The 20,171-nt window shown below is 31.6% G+C and overlaps 2 protein-coding genes across 5 annotated transcripts in view; both read left to right on the top strand.

Annotated features, from left to right (window-relative positions):
- The window catches only part of LOC130645728 (low-density lipoprotein receptor-related protein 4-like), a 33,473-nt gene extending 23,447 nt beyond the window's left edge, over positions 1 to 10,026 (top strand). For 2 of the 4 annotated variants that reach the window (XM_057451811.1, XM_057451814.1), the window contains 9 exons: positions 150 to 278; positions 471 to 653; positions 3,576 to 3,746; positions 3,984 to 4,274; positions 6,015 to 6,137; positions 6,752 to 6,798; positions 6,908 to 7,002; positions 8,450 to 8,797; positions 8,924 to 10,026. In XM_057451811.1, the coding sequence (XP_057307794.1) occupies positions 150 to 278; positions 471 to 653; positions 3,576 to 3,746; positions 3,984 to 4,274; positions 6,015 to 6,137; positions 6,752 to 6,798; positions 6,908 to 7,002; positions 8,450 to 8,797; positions 8,924 to 9,488 (1,952 nt within the window). In that variant the 3' untranslated portion in view covers positions 9,489 to 10,026. The remainder of the gene's footprint in view (positions 1 to 149; positions 279 to 470; positions 654 to 3,575; positions 3,747 to 3,983; positions 4,275 to 6,014; positions 6,138 to 6,751; positions 6,799 to 6,907; positions 7,003 to 8,449; positions 8,798 to 8,923) is intronic. The other 2 variants (XM_057451812.1, XM_057451813.1) reach the window with 2 other exon arrangements.
- Positions 10,027 to 10,179: 153 nt separating this feature from the next.
- LOC130645729 (low-density lipoprotein receptor-related protein 4-like) overlaps positions 10,180 to 20,171 on the top strand; it is a 25,976-nt gene continuing 15,984 nt past the window's right edge. Inside the window, exons 1-10 of the mRNA XM_057451815.1 lie at positions 10,180 to 11,121; positions 11,296 to 11,387; positions 12,139 to 12,544; positions 13,521 to 13,933; positions 14,011 to 14,339; positions 15,423 to 16,023; positions 16,250 to 16,558; positions 18,415 to 18,564; positions 18,675 to 18,800; positions 19,185 to 19,364. Of these exons, the coding sequence (XP_057307798.1) occupies positions 11,330 to 11,387; positions 12,139 to 12,544; positions 13,521 to 13,933; positions 14,011 to 14,339; positions 15,423 to 16,023; positions 16,250 to 16,558; positions 18,415 to 18,564; positions 18,675 to 18,800; positions 19,185 to 19,364 (2,572 nt within the window). The 5' untranslated portion in view covers positions 10,180 to 11,121; positions 11,296 to 11,329. The remainder of the gene's footprint in view (positions 11,122 to 11,295; positions 11,388 to 12,138; positions 12,545 to 13,520; positions 13,934 to 14,010; positions 14,340 to 15,422; positions 16,024 to 16,249; positions 16,559 to 18,414; positions 18,565 to 18,674; positions 18,801 to 19,184; positions 19,365 to 20,171) is intronic.

The following is a 20,171-nucleotide window of genomic DNA, read 5'->3' as shown; positions in this document are numbered from 1 at the left end:
TATTTTTTTAGAATAATGATAGTTACTGAGTTTATTGAAACTATAAGCAACCCTATGACAAAATCATGTACAAAACTTGTTAACCTTTAACTAACAAAAGATTTATATTCTTGTTTTGTAAAATTGTCAACAGCATTATTTTTTTTTAGACCACCCATGCACAATAAATAATGGTGGATGCAGTCACTTTTGTACTCTGAAAACATCATCTTATCGTTGTAGTTGTCCTGACAATATGATTATTGATAGGACAGGAAAGAACTGTATATTAAAAACAGGTGCTTGTTATTCCTTAATTTAGAATGTTTAACTGTCTCATCCTGCAAAAGAACATTAAATTGTTTTTCTACACTTAACTTACAACTGTCTGAATAGTCTAAAGGAAATAAAAAATGTGATTAAAGCATTCATTTTTCCTTTTTTTTTATGAGTTTATATTGACAGTTTTTTAACTTTATTTTTTTGTGCAGCTGTGAATGAGACAGATGTCTGTGTTTTACCAAAACATTATGGACCCTGCCATTCACTATCAAAGATATACAGATGGTATTTTAATAATGCAACTGGAAAATGCGAGAAGTTTGTTTATGGAGGTTGTGGTGGAAACAGAAATAATTTTGCAACAAAATATCAATGCCAACTTCGTTGCTCAGGTAATTTTTTTTTAATACCAGACTATTTCTTTATATCCATAAAGACTGTAAGTGTGACAAGGTTCCAATTGCTTAAAAAATGCCATGCAAATGCCAAGGCTGGAAGAATACATGCATATACTTCAGACTCGACCTGGTTAGTCAGTAAGCGTGAATGAATAGGTAAAAGCAATGCAAATAGGTTCAGTCCAACAGACCAAAAACTGTGTATAACAATATTCTATATACTTTACGCATACTAATGTTTGCACCTTCTTTTAACAACAGTTTATCCTTTCGGTTTAAATAAGTTTAGAAAGTTAGGCCTTGACTATGACTTACTTCAATTATGCTGTTTTTTACGTGTATTAATTTATGCACAGCATAAAAGAAAACCTTTTTATGGATATTAATATTTGCACATATTAATTTTTTTTGTGCATATTAATATTTGTTCGTGTTAAAATTTCACTAAATATTGTGAGAAAATAGGAAATTTTAATGTTTTAGACAAAATATAAATATGTTTAAAACTTCTTTGGGCAATCATTTTTGTTTCTTAAAAAAGAATTTTGCATTACAATGTTTGTGCAAAATGTATTCTGTACTAAAATTTACACACAACAAACTTTTTTCGTGCTAATTTACGTATGAATAAGGTAGAACAACTGTCTAAAAGTAAGCGTGTTAAGCATATTTTGAAGGTCAAATTCGGAAATGCGATGTGTAAACACACGATGCTTATGAAAAGGATGTATGTTATCATACATCCTTTCATAAGCATCAGCATAGTATATTTTTGTCTAATGCAATAATATATAGATTATTTTTTGTTTGTTTATCATAATGATATAATTTCTGTTTAAAGAAACAAATTTCTGACTTGTTATGTTGTGTTCTATAGAATTTTCACACATTCTGTTTATAATTCTGGTAGTACCAATTTTTGTTTCTAAGTGAACCTAAGTTGCCTATCCAAATGTTTAAACTGCCAACAAATACAACTTCTATCTTAATACATAGACACGCAAAAAGATATTTTTACTATGCATGAAATGGGGGTCTAATAGCTTTCTAATTTCTCATTTCTATCAACGCAATCTTTCTGATTGTATTCTTTAAAACATTTTTAATTTTACTAATCCAGGAAACTAGTTTATTTTGCTGCCCAAAGTGAATTGTTTCAAGGGCAAGGGTGATGCATTAGAAAGAGGTAACTATAGAGGTTTGAAGTTGGTTGATCAAGTAATGAAAGTTATTGAAAGAGTGATTGATAAGTTACTTAGAGAAAGAATTGATATAGATAAGATGCAATTTAGTTTTGTTCCAGGGCGTGGCATTACAGATGCAATATTTTTACTCAGGCAGATTCAGGAAAAGTATTTAGGAAAGAGAAAGAATCTCTATTTTGCCTTTGTAGATTTAGAGAAAGCTTTTGATAGAGAAAATTAGGTGTGGATGAGTGGCTAGTGACGATGGTACAGTCTATGTACAGCAATGCTAGAAGTCGTGTCAGGATTAACGATTCACTTAGTGATGAATTTAGTGTAAATTTTGGTGTACATCAGGGTTCTGTACTTAGTCCTTTGTTGTTTGTTCTAGTCTTAGAAGCGCTGTCAATGGAGTTGAGAACAGGTTGTCCATGGCAGTTATTGTATGCAGATGATTTGGTTCTCATAGCAGAGTTGATGGAAAAATTAGTTGAAAAGTTTGAGAAGTGGAAGAAAGGACTAGAAGAAAAAGGGCTAAGGGTGAACACAGCAAAGTCTAAAGTCATGATTAGTAGCATTGCAGCCAAGTGTAACCTTGTAGTTGGAAAGTGGCCTTGTGAAGTTTGCAGGAAAGGGGTTGGTAGTAACTGAATTTTTTGTCAGACTTGCAAGCATTGGGTACATAAGAAGTGCAGTAGTATTGGTGGAAGGTTAAGAGCTGACATTCAGTTTATAAGCAAGCGTTGCAAAGGTGAGATTATAGGGAATGAAGTATTTCCAGCTTCAATGATGTACAACAATGGCTCGTTAGAGATAGTTGAGAGCTTCTGTTACTTAGGTGATATGTTGGGCAGTGAAGGGGTTGTTGGAAGAAGTGTTACTTGCAGGATAGGTTCTGCTTGGAAAAAGTTTAGAGAGTTACTTCCTTTGTTGACTAGCAGAGTCTTGTCAATTGAGTTAAAAGGTTGTATGAGGCCTGTGTAAGAAGTGTTATGTTGGACGGTAGTGTGACATGGGCAGTGAAGCAGGAAGATCTTGACCGTTTAGAAAGGAATGATATGAGAATGGTTAGATGGATGGATGGATGGATGGATGGATGGATGGATGGATGGATGGATGGATGGATGGATGGATGGATGGATGGATGGATGGATGGATGGATGGATGGATGGATGGATGGATGGATGGATGGATGGATGGATGGATGGATGGATGGATGGTAACGCCATTCTGAGAGAAAGAAAGAGTTCAGATGAGCTAAGAAGGTTAAGTAGCCGTAGAATTAAAAATGTTATCCAGATAAGAAGATTGAATTGGGTGGGGCACTTGGAAAGGATGGAGGGCGATAATTGGGTAAAAAAGTGTAGAGACTTGATAGTTCCTGGGGCAAAACCCAGAGGCAGACCGAGAAAGACTTGACAGGAGGTTATAAGGGCAGACTTGACACGGAGGAAGGTGAGTTTAGCTCTAACACAGTCTAGATCAGATTGGAAGAAGGTCATTAATATACCCCGTCCAACCCATGCTAGCACGGAAAACGAACGTTAGGCCGAGAATGATGATGATGATGATGATGATGATGATGATGATGATGATGATGATGATGAAAGGCTAAAAAGAAAAGAATAGATGTCTATACATAATAATATATACAACATGATAAATACTAACATACTTCTAATTATCTTTTAATGTATAATTAGATTTTTATGTTATAACGATTAATGTTTAGATAATGCCTGTTCATATCCAAAGGATTCTGGCCATTGTATGGCATATTTTTTAAGATGGTATTACAATGAAAAAACAAAAAGATGTGAAACATTTGCTTATGGTGGATGTGGTGGAAATGCTAATAGGTTTCTTACTAAAGAAAAGTGTGAGAGAAACTGCTCTCAACCAGGTATGCTTGTGCATTTTTAACTATCTCTGATAACACGTTTTGGTGAGAAAAGTGACTTCTAAGCATTCGTCATTGCCAGCAGAAGCCTTGTATGTATATATAATTTTGTGTGACATAATTGTAAATTCATTAAAAATTCACCTAATTATTTTTAACGCTTGATATTACAGTGTTAAAAAATTGCCACTAATTAAAACATGCTTGTTAATAGTGTTATCGAGAAATATTTATTTTAAGCCGTAGCCACTACAGTTGTTGCAAGCACAGTTCCATCTACTAAAAAAGAATTAAGCACAACTGCACACATACCAACAACTCAATCTACAGCCCAAACAACATGGAAATCAACAACAAGTACAGCTCAGTATACCACCAAATTGCTAACTGAATCAACTTCAACCACAACAGTTCTAAAAACAACAGATCTAAAAACAACAGATCAATCTACAACATTTCTAAAAACAACACAGGAACCTACAACAGTTCTAAAAACAACAATAGATTTAACATCAAGTACAACCTTGCCAGGTATAAAGTAGAATAACTGTCATTTATAATAGTAATATAAATAAATAAATAGCTGTAAATTCTAGTAAACTAATTTAGCACTTGGCACATAATAATTATTAAATAATTATGTAAAGCACTAAAAAACTACAAAAAGTCTAATTCACAAATTAGACTTCTTTTAGTTTTTTTTAACAATATGAAGGTTTTTTTTTACCTGCTAGGTTACAATAAACCAACATACCAGATTACACTGTTTTCATCATTTTGCAACTTTCCCAATGGTTTGTTCTGTCTTTAAAGAAAGAAGAAAAAAGGAGAAGCAACTTTTTTTCTGTATGCTTTTAATGCGCTGCATTTTCTATTGTTTAAAGAAGAAATGTACACATAATAAACTTCTGAATAAAAATAAGGTGATATTTTGCTGCAGTATTCTGCACATTGTTTTATCACAAAAAATCAAAACTCAAAAAAGGAGGAAAAGGTTTAGGAAAAAAGTAACACAGTAATTTCACTGAAAAGTGTAGTTTTTTCAAAATATGATTTTGAGACAAAAAATAATGTAAATGTAAATTCTTTATAATAAATTTTTGTTTGTTTGTTTTTTCTTGAAAAGTATTTGTTTTTAGAACAAACTTTTCAGTTAAAGATACAACTTTCCCAAATTAGTTTTTTGGAGTTTGCCACTGCTTCGTCTTAATTTTTTTAAAGAACATAAATGTGATTTTAGAACTTCTCACCTGAAACTTAATAAAACTAGTCGGTGGCCCGTGGAAATATGCACAGGTTCATCCTTTCTTTTTATATCACATTGCGTGCGTGTCACTTCTTGCGGTACCATTTTGTGTAACAGACAGACAGACGTATACGGGTATTTTAATATAGGTGTGAAATTTTTGAATTCGTTCTGCAAACAAAACAACCTGATGTTACAGTTTTGAATCTTTTACTAATCCATCTAAATTTAAAAATAAGGCTAATTAGTACAATTTGAAAATAAAGAAGGCTTGGACACTGGATTTTCACATGTCGGATTAAGTTAAAAATTTATGCACACATTAACTTAATGATGCTGAATACAATTTTAAAGTAAAAACAATAAAACTCTAAGATAAAATTCTAAAAAAACTAACAGGAAAGTGTCCTAATCAATAAAAGAAGACCTTAAATTTGCTCCAATTATAGTTATAAATTTCAATTTTAGAATATATTATGCACACAGCCACTAAAATTTAAAATTAAGTTTAATGTGACCACCAGATTGCACATCACAACTTGTTTCAATAAATAAAAAAAAATTGTTTCTCCTGTTTATTTTCTTTCCTCTGAGATTCTGTAGAAACTAACAGGGACAGGATAAGTAAAGCTACATTTTGCTTTAGTTTCTGTCTGCAGAAGAAATCATGTAACTTTTTAAGTAACTTAGGGAAAACCTTTTTTTTTTTGCACAGTGGTTGGTTTGGTTGACTTCTTCTGGCACGACTCTTATGTTTTATTATTTTATCTACATTTCAAAATATATTTTTCACCAGTCTGTGGAAAAATCTACAGGGGTTACATATTTTCTGCATTGATATTTCATGTATCTTTACTTATTTCATGCACTTTGAAGCACAAATTGGTTTTGATGCACAAATAGAGAAAATATGGTTGTTATAATTATAATGGATGCACCTATTAAATTAATCCTAATATATAGTATGATGTAATAATGTATTTTCTGAGTTTCACCGACAATAAAAAAATTCAAATTTGTTTCAGCATGTGAACAGAATCATTGTGAGAATAATGGAACTTGTATTAAGTGCCCAAGTTGCCCAACAACAAAATTTAGCTGTCGATGCAAGGAGAATTATTATGGTCAACGATGTCAACTTTATGCAGGTTTGGTTTTAAAGTTAACTCTGCAGCATAGTTTAATATAGTAGCAATTAAAGGGCTCTCACCTTCTTGTATATTTGTTTTTCGAAATATTCTGAAAACGAAAGGCCTGTATAGATAGGAAGCATTAGTATCTATAGAGGCCTTTCGATAGTATCTAAATGTTTTGTTACCTATAAGTTATATCAAGTAAACAGAGGAATATTCAATGAAAATGTTTACTAGGGTTAGTGCTATAGTGTAAACCCAGGAAGTTGTCTGTGCTGGTTAGTAGAAGAAATGGTGCTTCATGTCAGTGTTATGTGTTACAGGGAAAAAGTATTGAATTAGACATTGGGTAACAAAGAAGACAGGCAGGCAGTGAATGATGATAGTCATGATTATTTTAGATGGAAATAAGCTCAATAATATTAATAAACGCTTAGGGCATTTAGTTAGTCAATTTTTGGTATTGACTATTTAATTCTAAGGGGTAGAAAAAGCTGTAGAGTATAGCTAGTAGGCTGAGTGATTTCCAGTGATTATAGTGGTGACGATAATGTAATTTGTTAAAAAACAATCTTTTTTTGTCCTCGGACTTTTTTATTTCAAATTTGTCACTGTTGGGTCTTTTCTAGGAAATGATGTTGTTTCAGTGAAATTTGGAAAAAAAACACACCATGCCGTAAGTACAGGCCATAAATGTTTTTCCCTTCAATACTGTTTTCATCTCCTATAGCGTATTAGCGTATTGTTAAGTTATTTGTCTCTATTTAACTTTTTTTACTTCTTAGGTGTCATCCAATGATCTGCGAAAAACTTTCGCAAAATACATGGCTCTGTTTTGCTTTAACAACACCTGTGTGTATGAATCATCGACACAAAGAAAGTATGTATTTATGTCAAGATTTCGATAAATTCTTGTTTACCTTTTTCTAACATCTAGCAATCCTTATTTCTGAATGTAAGAAAATTCAAGGTGGCCAAGCTACAATCATAGGCATAAAATTCTCAAGCAGCATAGCTTGGGCAGTACCTTGCACCTGCAAAGCTTTAACTTTGACAGGTAAACAATGTAAAAAATTCTTTACATGCACTTTCCATAAAGCTTGTGGTATAAAACAACAACAGCTCCACGATCTGAAAAGTTTTAGAAGATTTTTAATCCAACTAAGAGCCTACACCCTAAGTTTGCTGTGACAATTGACAAGTGAAAACTGACAGGTTTAAAGATAGATATAGACGGTTTTGTCAATTGCTTCTGGTCATGATCTTTAAAAATTCCACCTTCCTTTTAACTAATTTGTGTCAGAGGTTTGTAAAGTTTTAATAATTTGCTTTTTGGGATAAAGGCCAAAATTTTTTGTCTTTTAAAAAAGGGTACTACCAAGACATATAGGGTTAATGTGTTGTTTTGCATCACATCATCAATTTATAATGTATAAAAATGGACAAAAAATAGCTAAAAGTCAGGTTTGTAAAATGTGACAAACAAATAATAACGTAACAATATGTACTAACAACGCTTATAAATGAGATTTTCAAAAAATTTTAAATGTAAGTTTTTTAAAAAGATTTTACCCATTTCACTGAACTCAAAAAATGAACATATTTTCCAAAGAATTTTTTCAGGAAAATTAAAAGTAATTGAAAATTTGGAATAGTAACAAAGTATCAAGGTGTAAATATAAACACATAAAAAGTGAATAGGAAAGACAAAAAGGGTTAAACATATTCTCTTACCAACATTGGATATCCAAACTTTAACACCAAAATTATTCTCATTCTTATATCTTTTTTTACATATAAAATATTCTTTAATTTACGACAAATTAGAATTCTAAAATTTCTTAAGATGTTTGTGATACTTTTAAACTTATTGTTTTTTATTTGTTCTATTTTATATTTATATTCGTCTTCATGCGAAAGTATAGAAAATATCCACATGTTTATGTATCAAAATACCTTAAAGAACTGTAAAAAAGTTCTTAAGATCTCCTCAATGTTCTCATAATTAATTTTGAAATATAGTGGTAACCCTGGAAGCATTCTCCATAATCACTGTAAACTCAATCCCTTCCAGAAAAGTTAACTACCTTTTTTTGCATTTTAATACTGCTGCTTGTATAATGCATCATGTCCGTTGATCAAATACTGCTCAATGCTAGCCAGTATGTTAGCAATGCTCAAAATAGAACTATATCGTCTTGTAGAAAGTCAAATCAACAAGGCTGCTGCTGTAAACACTTCGAGTGCTGCTTCAACTTTTCTAAAACAAATTCTTCTTTTCTTCGTCTTCTTAATTGTATGGTACACCAACATTTTTTATTTTATAGACGCAGAGAATCTCCCGTTCCGAATACATTTCAAAGTACTGACATGGTGGTTGATATTACATTTGAAGATGACAAAGAACTGGATGTTAAACTTTTAGTTCTAAAACCAACTATGGGAAAAGCAGTAGTTACTGGTTATGTGAAAAAGAAATCAACACAGCTTATGTTGGATACCTATGGAAATCAGATAGCGAATGATCTCGGATTGGCATATGGCAAGCTTCCAGCAAATGATAAACAAAATGAGGACAATGGAAAGAAAACAAAGACAGCTGTTCTAATTGTGGTTTTGGTTTTTATAATTATAATCATTGCTGTTTTATTATTCACGTATTATAAATGCACTAGGTAAATGTACTCTTTTTTAAGTTTAAAAACATAATTTTGATTTATTTCTATAAAGTTTAATTTAAGTAATTGAATGTAACATTCTTTGTGTACCTTTTTATAATGAAATAAACTGATATATTTTAGAAAAAAGCAAAAAGAACCAGCTGTCTCATATGGTGTTAACACATTCAACAATGAGTTATACAATGATCTAAATCAGGAGCACCCGGTGCAAGCAGCAGAGAAAAATACTAGTTTTAGCAACCCTATTTATGAAATTCCGGAGAATGATGCTGAAATGGGAGCAGCTGCTGCAGACAATCCCGTAAATAGCTCTGTGATAAAGCCATCAAATGATAAATGGGTACAATTTGGTGATGAAAAGAACAAGCCTGATTCTTGGGTAGAATTTGATGATGCTGATGAAAAGAAGTTACCCATTACAGATTTTGTCGCTGCTGAACTTGAGCTTGGTGATCCTTTCAACATTGAACCACCAGAGTATTCGTCTCGTGTTGGTACACCCATGCCACAACACACTGATATACCAGCACGAGCAATTTCTACAACTAGTCTTGGTCTTCCACCACGCTACAGTAGTATTGGCACACCTGAAGTGGCAAGTATCCACAACGAAAATAACAAACCTGGAAATCAAAATAACGTTCAAGCGAAGACAATAACTGTATCAGAGAATACTGATTGCTAAAAAAAATTATTACCAGGACAAAATTTTTAAACTGATGTCGGTATATGCACATAGAGTTGCACTTACGTTGTAAATTAATATCCAGCATTTTTATATTATTAAATAATTTTTTGTGTATGGTTATTTTTATTTTGTAAGAAAGAATCTGAAAGCTGGTATTTCAACAAAACAAACTTCTCAAAATGATCACGTTCTAACGAGCTTGTTCGTTTCTGTTATTTCATTTTAGTAGTTAAAACTATAGAGGAATTACTTAATGTCAATGAATTTGGTTCTACGTTTTGGATATCAATATGTATTCTTAATACTTCTTCATGACGCAACTTAAAGCTATCTGGTTTAATCTCAGTTTGTTGTGAGTCTTAACAGTTGACAATTTAAAAAAAGTTATTCAATGAAGCATTTACTTTTTTTGAACTTAATCTTTTCTATTTTTAATAAAAAATTTGTAAAGTTGATCAATTTCAATTTTTGTAGTTTTGTAGCTGCATTATAGAATAAAAATATTGGGATGTAATATGTTTAAATAATTTCACAATTTTGTTTTTCAAATCACCTTAATCCAATTTGGCCAGGGAAAGGAGAGGCCTAAACAAGCCTCACTCTCACCCAAAGTTTTTTGTAAAAAATTTTAAATTGTAAGAGGTGGAAATTTTTAAAAAAATTCTAAGCTTTAAGAAGTGGCTATTTGGTAATTTTAACAAAACTTGCCACTAAAAAGGGTTTCAACTCGTATATCACACTATTTCACCTAGAGCATATGATCATGGTCATTGCCACTGTTTAATCCTTTTTCTCATAAGGTTGCAAGAATAAAAATAAAAAGTATAAGGTGTGTAATTTGTGGCTGCAGGTTTTTATTTCAAAATAAACTTTTACTACTATGACTATTTAGTATGGAAAATTTTGTGAAAGTGAGCCCTGTTTGTGTGAAGAAACGTTTATAAAGTTTAGTCTTAAATTGCAAACAATGTCAATATGAATTCTGCTGGAACTTATTTGAGTTTATTATTGACTAAAGAAAGTTATGGATTCAAATAAATGCTTTTGTTTAGAAGACCTTTTATTGGAGGAATTTTTAAGTAGTATTTATTTTAAGGTAAAAAGCAAGATACCACTACAAATGTCAGCTCATCAAAAACCTGTCATTTCTTTGCCGTGTTTTTTATGATATATAGAATATCATTTGTTTACATACATTTTTCATAAATATTTCAGTTATGGCCTAATTTGTTCAGCAGAGAAGTCATTATAACGTTACAAATAAGCTGCATGATCAGAAATTTATCCTGGATGTACTGTTCAATTCTTAATGAAAATAATGTCAAAATACCAACTTTACTTATGCTAAGAGCATTGTAAGGAATTTGTGCTAATGTGGTGAAACAATAAAAGAGGTAACCAAAAGTGTCTGTTTGAAAAAAAAATATTAACAGTGTTTTTGTGAACACATTTAATTAATGCAGTTGGTATTGTATGTCAAAAGATTTTTGGAGCATATGGTTTTTAGGTTTTTTTAAAACCAACTCTTTATCCAAGTCAAAAGTCGTAATGAGGAAGTCGTAAATTTGGAGTAGTATCCAGCCCCCCAAATTTGGCAATTTGGTTGCAATTACAATTTTTGATGAATTCGGTAAGAATTTTTATACATCTCTAATGATACAATAAAAGTTTAGCAATTGTATTCAAATTAAATTGTGATGGACGAAATTACTTGTGACGTTGATTGCTATCATGCTTATCACTTTTCGTCAAGGTAACAAAAAGGAAACAGTTACGAGTTATTGTCATAATATTCATCTCTTAGTCATTAGAACGTGTTCTTGCAGTGAGCACAAGTAATGGCTATGGTATGTGTATACAGCTTGATAGTAATAACATTGCTTGCAAGTGTTCAGGGTATGTTCAACTTTTTACTTTTTTGTGTTGTTGATTTTTTTGTATTATATAGTATTAGATTTTCATATTACTTGTTGTTTGGTATTATCCATGTCATTGTTGTATTTTTCTGATCTTCACTCTGCCATCATTACTTCACATTTTCTTAAACATGCCAAATTAAGTTTAATGTTTGCACACAGTTTTTTTAAGGCAAAAAATATATTCATTCTTCACATTTTGTTTACATATCATCTTATAGTTAATTGCTCTAAACTACAAGTGAAAATATTTTATTCTGTATTATTCTGTAAGACACAACTTGAGAAAAGATGCCATAACCAGGTATTGAAGAAATATGATCTCTTTTTTGTATCTGTTCTTTCATAAAGAATTTAGTTACTGTTGTTTATGTGATTCCATGTTTTGTAATTAATATCATGTGATTCGCAACTCCAAGGAGATTAAATACCCTCTAATGAGACTTTAAATGTTTGGACAATTGGCTGAGATGATAAGTCATCATAATTGTGTTTGATGTAAAAATGTATTTGATATAAAAATAGCTTAATTAAAAAAAACACTCCAAAATAGTTGCATAAAGATTAAATTCTAATATTTTCTGGAAATTTTTTCTAAGGAAAGAGAGAAGACACCCTTCCCCATGAGGTAAATCTCATACAGGAAAATTATTTAAATACCCTTTTTCAAAACAAAGCTTTTGTGTGTTTTTTTTACTTTACACATTGTATCGAATTGTATTTTTGTTTAGGAGAACTGTCATGTCGACCACCATGTTTATACTTTGTTGCAGACAGTTCAATATCACGTTTTAAAATAAATACTAACACTGGTAATAAGCAAGGTGCCATAGAAAAGGTATTGGATATTGGTGCTGATATTTGGAGGTTTGCGATTGACCCTGTCAACAAGAAACTGTATACAGTTTCTGTATCTGGTACTATTTACAAATCTAACTTAAATGGAACAGATAACAAAAAGCTACCATTTATTGGTTCAATTCACAAGCTGGCATTTGATTGGACATCAAATAATATTTATTTTCTTGATTCAAATGAAAAGACAGTTCAAGTTTACAATGTTAAAAACCAGTTTAAGAAAGTATTGTTTCAGCTGGATGCAGATGTATTGTCAATTTGCGTCAACCCTATTGCTGGGTAAATATTTTTAATTACATTGTGCACGTTGTTGCCAAAATATTTAGCTAAAATTAGCTTTAAAATTAAATTTTTATGCTTTATATAAAACAGATGACCTTACAATTCAAAATTTTACTTAAAAAAGAATTGTAATCAAAATTGACTTTTTGATTTTTTTTTTGTTATGATTAAATTTTTACCTTAAAAATAGAATTTCTCCAAAATAGTTACAGAATTTTATTAACTTAGATGAAGATATGTGTTTTTCTAACAAAAAATGACGTGAGCTTTTTAAAAATCAAAGCTTTACAGCAGACTGAACTTCATTGCTGTTTGCAGCAATGTTTATTTTAAATTTAGTTTACATCTCTGATTGACCTATTCTCTGTTACACCTTGTAAATTCTCCATTATTATTTAAACGCCTAATATGGGTAAGAACTTGAGAAACTTTTCAAATTCTTTGATAGTGCTGACATAAATGTTCACACATGGGGTTAAAATCGTTATTTTATGTGCTAGTTTATAAGGGAAGGAAAATGCTTATTTTGAGATAAAGTTGGTTTTTGACTTCAATTTTTCTTTAAAATAACCTTATTTGGCATATACCTATGATTTTATATTTAAATTTGTAAATATAAAAAAATGGTAATCTTGTAAATTCTGGTGAAAATTTTTGTTTGTAAAAATAACAATATCCAGTTTTTTTTTGATGCTAAAAAACACAAACAAATTTTCAATTTGCTATTAAAGATTTATTTACCCTCGTGAAAATAGAATATTGCAAACAACTTTTTCCTTGAGATTGGTAGGATATATGAAGTTTGAGCTTTTTTCAAGTTATGAAAATGTATTTATAAAACAGAACAAAGTTATGGTTACTAATAAAAATGTAAATCTGTAAATATTCATGCAGTCGTTGCTGTTTTTAATCCAAGAATCAAAGTGATCACCTTATCTCTTTTTAACTATGATATATAATATTTCTCCTTTAGGTTGCTTTTTTGGTCATCTTCCAGGGAAAATACGGCACAAATTGAACGAGCCAGCCTCGCTGGTCAGAACCGTTCGACAATTGTGAAAATTGGGCTGGGTCATCCAGAAGACTTAAGTATTGACTATGAAAATAAACGATTATTGTGGATTGACACAGTCAAGAATGAGATTCGATCATCAAATTTCGATGGATCTAACAAAAGATTTGTTTATAGAATAAAACATACAGTTAGTTTTGGCTTTAGTTTAGCATATTATGCAAAGAAAAAAATAGCATATGTTTCTGATTGGTATTCACTTTATAACGTCAAAAATACACCTCGCACTTCAGGACGAAAAATGGTTTTCACAAAGGACCGTTCAACAAGGATAGAGGAAATTCGAATGATAACTAATTACAACTACAGTGGTGGTGAGTTTTATTGCTTTAAAAAATTTTTGTATTTCTGTTACGTATTTGTTTATTTTTATTGTTTTTCCTACACATAGCTTCAACTCCATGCTTATCTTCTAAAAATAATTGTTCACACTTATGCTTAACGAAACCAAACAATGAATTTGAGTGTGCATGTCCAACTGGAATGAAAATATCCTCCAATCAATCTGAGACGTGTGTGGAAGCTGAAAGAGACTTTGAAATATACTTTGCTAACAAAGGCAATAGAACAATTGATCACTTGATAAAATATATTGGACATCATGGAACTAAGGTGTCAGCTTTAACAACACCATCCATTGCAACTCTGCAATCACCAAGTGCTCTTGATTTTGATCCATATGAGAGGTTCATATATTGGAGCGACAAAAAGACTAAAAATGTAAGTTGTATCTGACAATGAGTAGTCTTTTATTAGATTTAAAAAACTGTTATTGTATGACTTTATTGTTGCGTGTGTAGAAGGTTGAGGACATTGTAAAGATTCTAAGTAAAGTATCTTCTTTGAATTTTGATATGGTTGTTGGTATGAGTAGGAAGAAATACTTAGCACCAAGGATTGAATTCCATACATGCTTACTATGTAGTGGTTTAGACATCAAGCGTATTTACAAGACAAGACTACTTAACCTCAATGGCCAAAAGAAACTGCCGGGTATTGTTTTTGTGACAAAAAATAGAACTAGTGAAGTATGCTAAACATAATGGCATTGTTATATTTCCACACCCAGTTCTATATTTGGTCCAATATGTGACAGGGATTAGACTGTCCTTTAAAAATGTGTTGTCTTTATGCAACTGGAAAATCAAGCATCATACATTAGAATCTTTTAATGGTAAAAGTTTATGACAAGATGTGGGTTTTTTTAAACTGTTTTAAAGTGGAATGTGTGATGTTTAGGTTGGGTGTGAAATTTCTTTAATTGTTTTGTAATGAACTATGATTATTTCCAGATCTTTTGGAAAAGTTTGATTTTACTCGCCACCATTGGACAGGAAGCATAATTTTTTTTGGAAAGCTTTAAATGCAATTGTTTCCTCCTGACTTATACCTAAGAACTTAATTTTTGGACTTGATATCATGAAAGTGAATTCTATAGAGATAAGTTTTGCAAAAAATTCTTACCAAAGAAAGTTAATCCGTATATCTGCATGCGATTTTTTAAACACTATAAAAAAAATATATTCTCCTGTACACTCAGTGCAATGCTCCTCGAAACACATTCTTTGTGCACAGATGTATTAAGACACAACTCTACTTGTTCGACTCCTTGCTATGCCATATTTTATTGGCGGTTCATTAACATTGCTTTTCTAACGCTGCGCTAGTTTTAGGCAATAATTATCCAATTTGGATTTAAAATTACTTAAGAGCTGCAAGTTCACAGAATCAGTGTAGATACATTAAATTAAGTAGCAAATTGCAAACGGAAGGTGAACACAGAGTTTATATTTTTAACCTTAGGTTTATCGTATGAAAGAAAATGGTTTAAATTTTTCTACAATTTTGTTATCACAAAATACAGCAGGTATTGCTGTGGACAAAGTTCGGAAAATTCTTTACTGGTTTGGAGAACATACGTTAATGATGTCAACATTGGATGGACGGCATAAAAAGTCATTTTTAGATGCTAAAGTTATTAAACCTGGAGATTTAGAGCTCTATGAAGAAATGGGATGGATCTACTACTCTGAACTCAATTCCGATCTAATTTATCGTATTAAAAACGATGGAACAGAAAGCATACATTCTGTCTTTAAAGTGTATGCTACTGGGATTGCCATTGATAAAATCGACAAGCGTATTTATTGGTGTGATAAATCAGAACAAGGCATCAAGTTTTCAGACTTAGAGCTAACAACAGTGCATGTATTAAGGAAATCTAGATATTTTTTAAGTAACCCATATAGCATATCAATGTTTGGTGAAAAGGTAATATGGTCTGACATAAAAGCAAATGGTATATTTGCTATTAATAAACGAACTGGAAAAGATTTAGAACATATTGCAGAAGGATTAAACCAACCACAAGATCTACATGTCTATACAAGCAAACCAGCAATAGGTAGCTACGTTTGTAATAGTATCAATTTATGTATACATCATAGGTTACAATGTTTTTATTTGTGGTAATAATTTTTAAAGGTATTCTGACTAAATTACTTGCATCATATGTTGCGTGCTACGGTGGTGACGAGATTAGCAAAATAAAACATTGTAAAACTAAATGTTAATTCCTTTGTTTATTTTTATTGTAAGAATCAACAACACTAATTCATTTCTTTGTTTAGAATATCGAAGGATCTACCTATTCAAAAGTTTAAATAGAGGCAAAAGGCCAAAATGTTTTGGTTCGAAATCTAAATGTAATTCATTTGTTTCGAAAAACAAGAACAAAATTTCAAAGCCAGCAGCTTGTCCAATTGGATATAACCAAAGCAACTTTACTCAATCATGTTCATATTGCAAATATAGTCATGGTGAGCCGGAAAGATGCCCTTGCACAAACTGGATGACTTGTGCACAACGCTTTTATGGCTACAGACATGGCTGTACACAACATCCTTTTACTTTCTTTACAGTTCGAGAATGTTCTCAAGGTAAGTGTCTCTACAAACTTTTTAAGAAATTACAGTTTTGTATATTAAGAGGTTTTATACAGTCATGTTTAACGTGTAATATAAAAGCGTATAGTATGATTGACTTTGAGAGAACAAAACAACAGGCATTAATGATGGAACTAGTCCACTCACTGATTTGGTTGAATGTATTGAGGTTGTACCCTCAAGAGATCTACATGCGGTTCGAGATCTCCCTTTTTGCGAGGATAGTTGCTTAACCCTAATCTTTGTCAGTTAGACATTGTCCTAGCAGGCCAACGCTTGATTACACAAGTTTGATGTTATTAAGTTTCTTTACAGGTGAATTAATAAATTTAGTAAGTATCCTTAATATTTGATGCAAAACAGAATTATGGCGAGATGTAAACTGGCCCTAGGGAAGTTTTAAGGGCAGTTTTACAGGGACTTAAGACATGGGATTTCATGCACATTTACTTGCGACATAAAAAGTAAAACCATTCAGTGCCAAACGCCACAGCTTCAAATTAATTGGTGATATAAGAACATCTTAAGTAGAGCAAGAGATATTGTTACTAATGTAGTTCTTCAATCTGATCCAATACCCCCTGAACTTCTAACTGCATAGCTCTACCGTTTTTGTTTTCGCAGTTTTTGTTACCAATTTCCTGAAAAAGTATAATCTCTTGATTTTTAATATTATTATAAATCCATTATTGATCTAAATTTATTTCAGCTTTAGCCTTTTGAACTGCACTCAACAAACTCCAATTAATTACCTTTAATGTTGGTTAGCCTGCAGAACCAGTGGGTCTTTCGAATCCTGTTAACTAATATTAGATGATTTTAATATGCAAGTTAGGGCTTTTGTAGGTAACAGACAGGGTTAAAATGACGCATATAAATGTAAACTACTGGTGAAATAATGAAGATGAAGCCACTTTCATATGAAGTAGTGCTGGGGCAAGATATTAAGACCACGTAAATGAGCAAAGCCATGGAATAGGTGGGATTAGAGAGTGTTATAATATCCACAGCTTTAGCATACTTTTGCTCTGACTTATTTGTAGTTTAAATTCCTAAAGATAATTTTGCTTGAAGTTCATTTGTAGCTTTCCTATCAGATATGGAACCAACTGGGATGCGACTTAAAAACCGCACTGTCTAATAAAAATACCCATAACACAAGAAAGCTCACACGTCAGAAATATTTATCAAGGCTGGACAATATGCTTAACATTATGTTTAAAAAATTCTCCAATCTGAGCATAAGTATGCTTATAGGCGTTATGCTTATAAAACCATGTACGTAGAAGAAGTCTGTAGGGTCTGCAGGTTTTTGGCAGTGAAAGGTGTAGAATTCAGAGACTTGTATTTATAATAATGCTCTGTGATTTATGAGTTCGGAAGTCCATACCTGCCCATTTGAGTAGTGTAGCACATCTGCCCATGTGAGTGCTGTAGCATATTTGCCCATTTGAGTGCTGTAGCATATATGAACATTCGAGTGTTGTTTTATATTTTCCCATTTAAGTGCTATAGCAAATTTTATATGTAGGCCATAACTCATTAATGAAAATTCTACTTTGTTTGAAGTGATAAGCCTCCGAACGGAAGCTTATAAGGTTTATTCAAGAGTAATGTTCATGCCAGATAAAAAGAGGATAGTGGCCTCGATGCATTAAATAACGTGTGTTATCGACTATAATTGTTGTTTAATATGTAATTTTCCGGATTTTTCGTACATTAGTAATAACAGTAGCTATAAATTTCAGTTAAATACCAACAAGATCAACTTTTCTATCAGCATTATATTGTAAAAAACCTTCAACACCCCATAACCCAGCAGTTGTTCTTTAACATTTTTTTTACTTTAGCTGTAAAGCCAGGATATTGCAAGTTTATTTCTGGTAATATTTGTCCTGTCAACAGTACAGATTGTTCATCAGACAGTGACTGTCCTGAGAATGATAAATGCTGCAAAACGAATTGTGGAAGGAAATGTTATGGTGCAACAGAGAAGCCAAGTAAGTTTACTTTATAAAGTCTTACAACCTCTTTAGAATTTGACTTTGCCAGAGAATAAAAGGTTTAGATACACACTATGAACTTTAAATACCATCTTTTGATATTATAGATATACCCTGCACAGTAAGAAACGGTGGTTGCAGTCATTTTTGTGTTGGAGATTTTTTAAAGTATAAATGTATGTGTCCAGATGGTACTATATTGGATCAAACAAACAAAACGTGCATCAAAAAACGTAAGTTGAATTGACAAAGAACGCAAATATTTATAATGTGAATAATTATGATTATTGTTTGTAATACAAGTCAAAGCTCCCACTAGAAATATATATCATATAGGTGTTGAAAATTGTAGAGCCTATAATAACCTTTCGCTCAGTCGCACACACACACACAGAGAATAAACTGCCAACATACCGCTCCGCATATTCTTAAGTAATAATAATGAGACGTTAAGCATGTTTAGATTATGTTCTACGTTGAAAATGATATCTGTTATAGGATTCTCTTACACTGTCATTTGAAAAAGCACTTTTTAAATCAAATATGTTTAAAATTTTGGGTGTATTATATATTGTATTGAGATTAAATTCAGACCCTAAAAATGTGTTTTAATTTAGAAAATAAAATATGCCTATTACCGATGAACAGAGGATCTTGTTCTTGGTGGACGTGGTGGCGCAATACATTTTGGCACTATGACAGAGAAGAGAAGAAATGTATGGAAAAGTATGGGTGTGAACAGGGAAGAAATGCCAATTTTTTTCCAGACAAAAAATCATGCAAAGATGAATGCGAAGGTACATAGTAAAATAATTTAGTTTTCAAATATTTTTGATGACTCCACATTATAATTTTTGTAGTGTAGGCGCAAACAGAAATTTCTTTTAAATCACAAAAATTCCCATAGTTGTAAGAAACTTGCATTTTACTATCATTCATGTGCAGTAATGTGTAATAATTATTATTTTGTTTGGAATTAAGACGCAGGCAACGAAGCAAAAAGATATTCTGGAAAAGACTGAACGAGAAGAGACAGATTGGTAGTATACCAACAGTCTAAAAGACAGAAACAGTTTAGACGAGCTTAGAGGCAGAGCAGGTGTTCATAGCAATAGAGATGTTGTGTAGAAGGTTGAGGTTTAAACTCTTAGAGAGGCCCAGAGGTAGACAGATAAACACTAACATTGAAAACAGACGTTAATACGAGGATGAATATTCTGTACCCCTTAAAACATATTTATATATATAAATTCATAATATAAAACTAACACTACTAACACTAAGTAAACATTTAAGCTAAATAAACAATTGCCTATAATTTGTAAAAAACCTCTGACATAAAGGGTAAAAAATCCTTTTTCTTATTAACACATGTATTTTCCTGCAATATTTGCTACAGTTAGTATGGAAACAAAACGTAAGTCCTAATTTTTTCTATACTAACTGTAGCTATACGTTTACCTGTCTGCATACAGATAATATTAATAAAGTTGTTATATGTTTAATTCTTATTGATGTAGTTGATATTGATGTAGTTGATATTGATGTAGTTGATATTGATATAGTTGTTATTGATGTAGTTGATATTGATATAGTTGTTATTG

The sequence above is a fragment of the Hydractinia symbiolongicarpus genome, chromosome 5 (assembly GCF_029227915.1).
Source record: "Hydractinia symbiolongicarpus strain clone_291-10 chromosome 5, HSymV2.1, whole genome shotgun sequence".
In the NCBI taxonomy this organism is placed as follows: Eukaryota; Metazoa; Cnidaria; class Hydrozoa; order Anthoathecata; family Hydractiniidae; genus Hydractinia; species Hydractinia symbiolongicarpus.
This window is presented reverse-complemented; position numbering and strand designations above follow the sequence as displayed.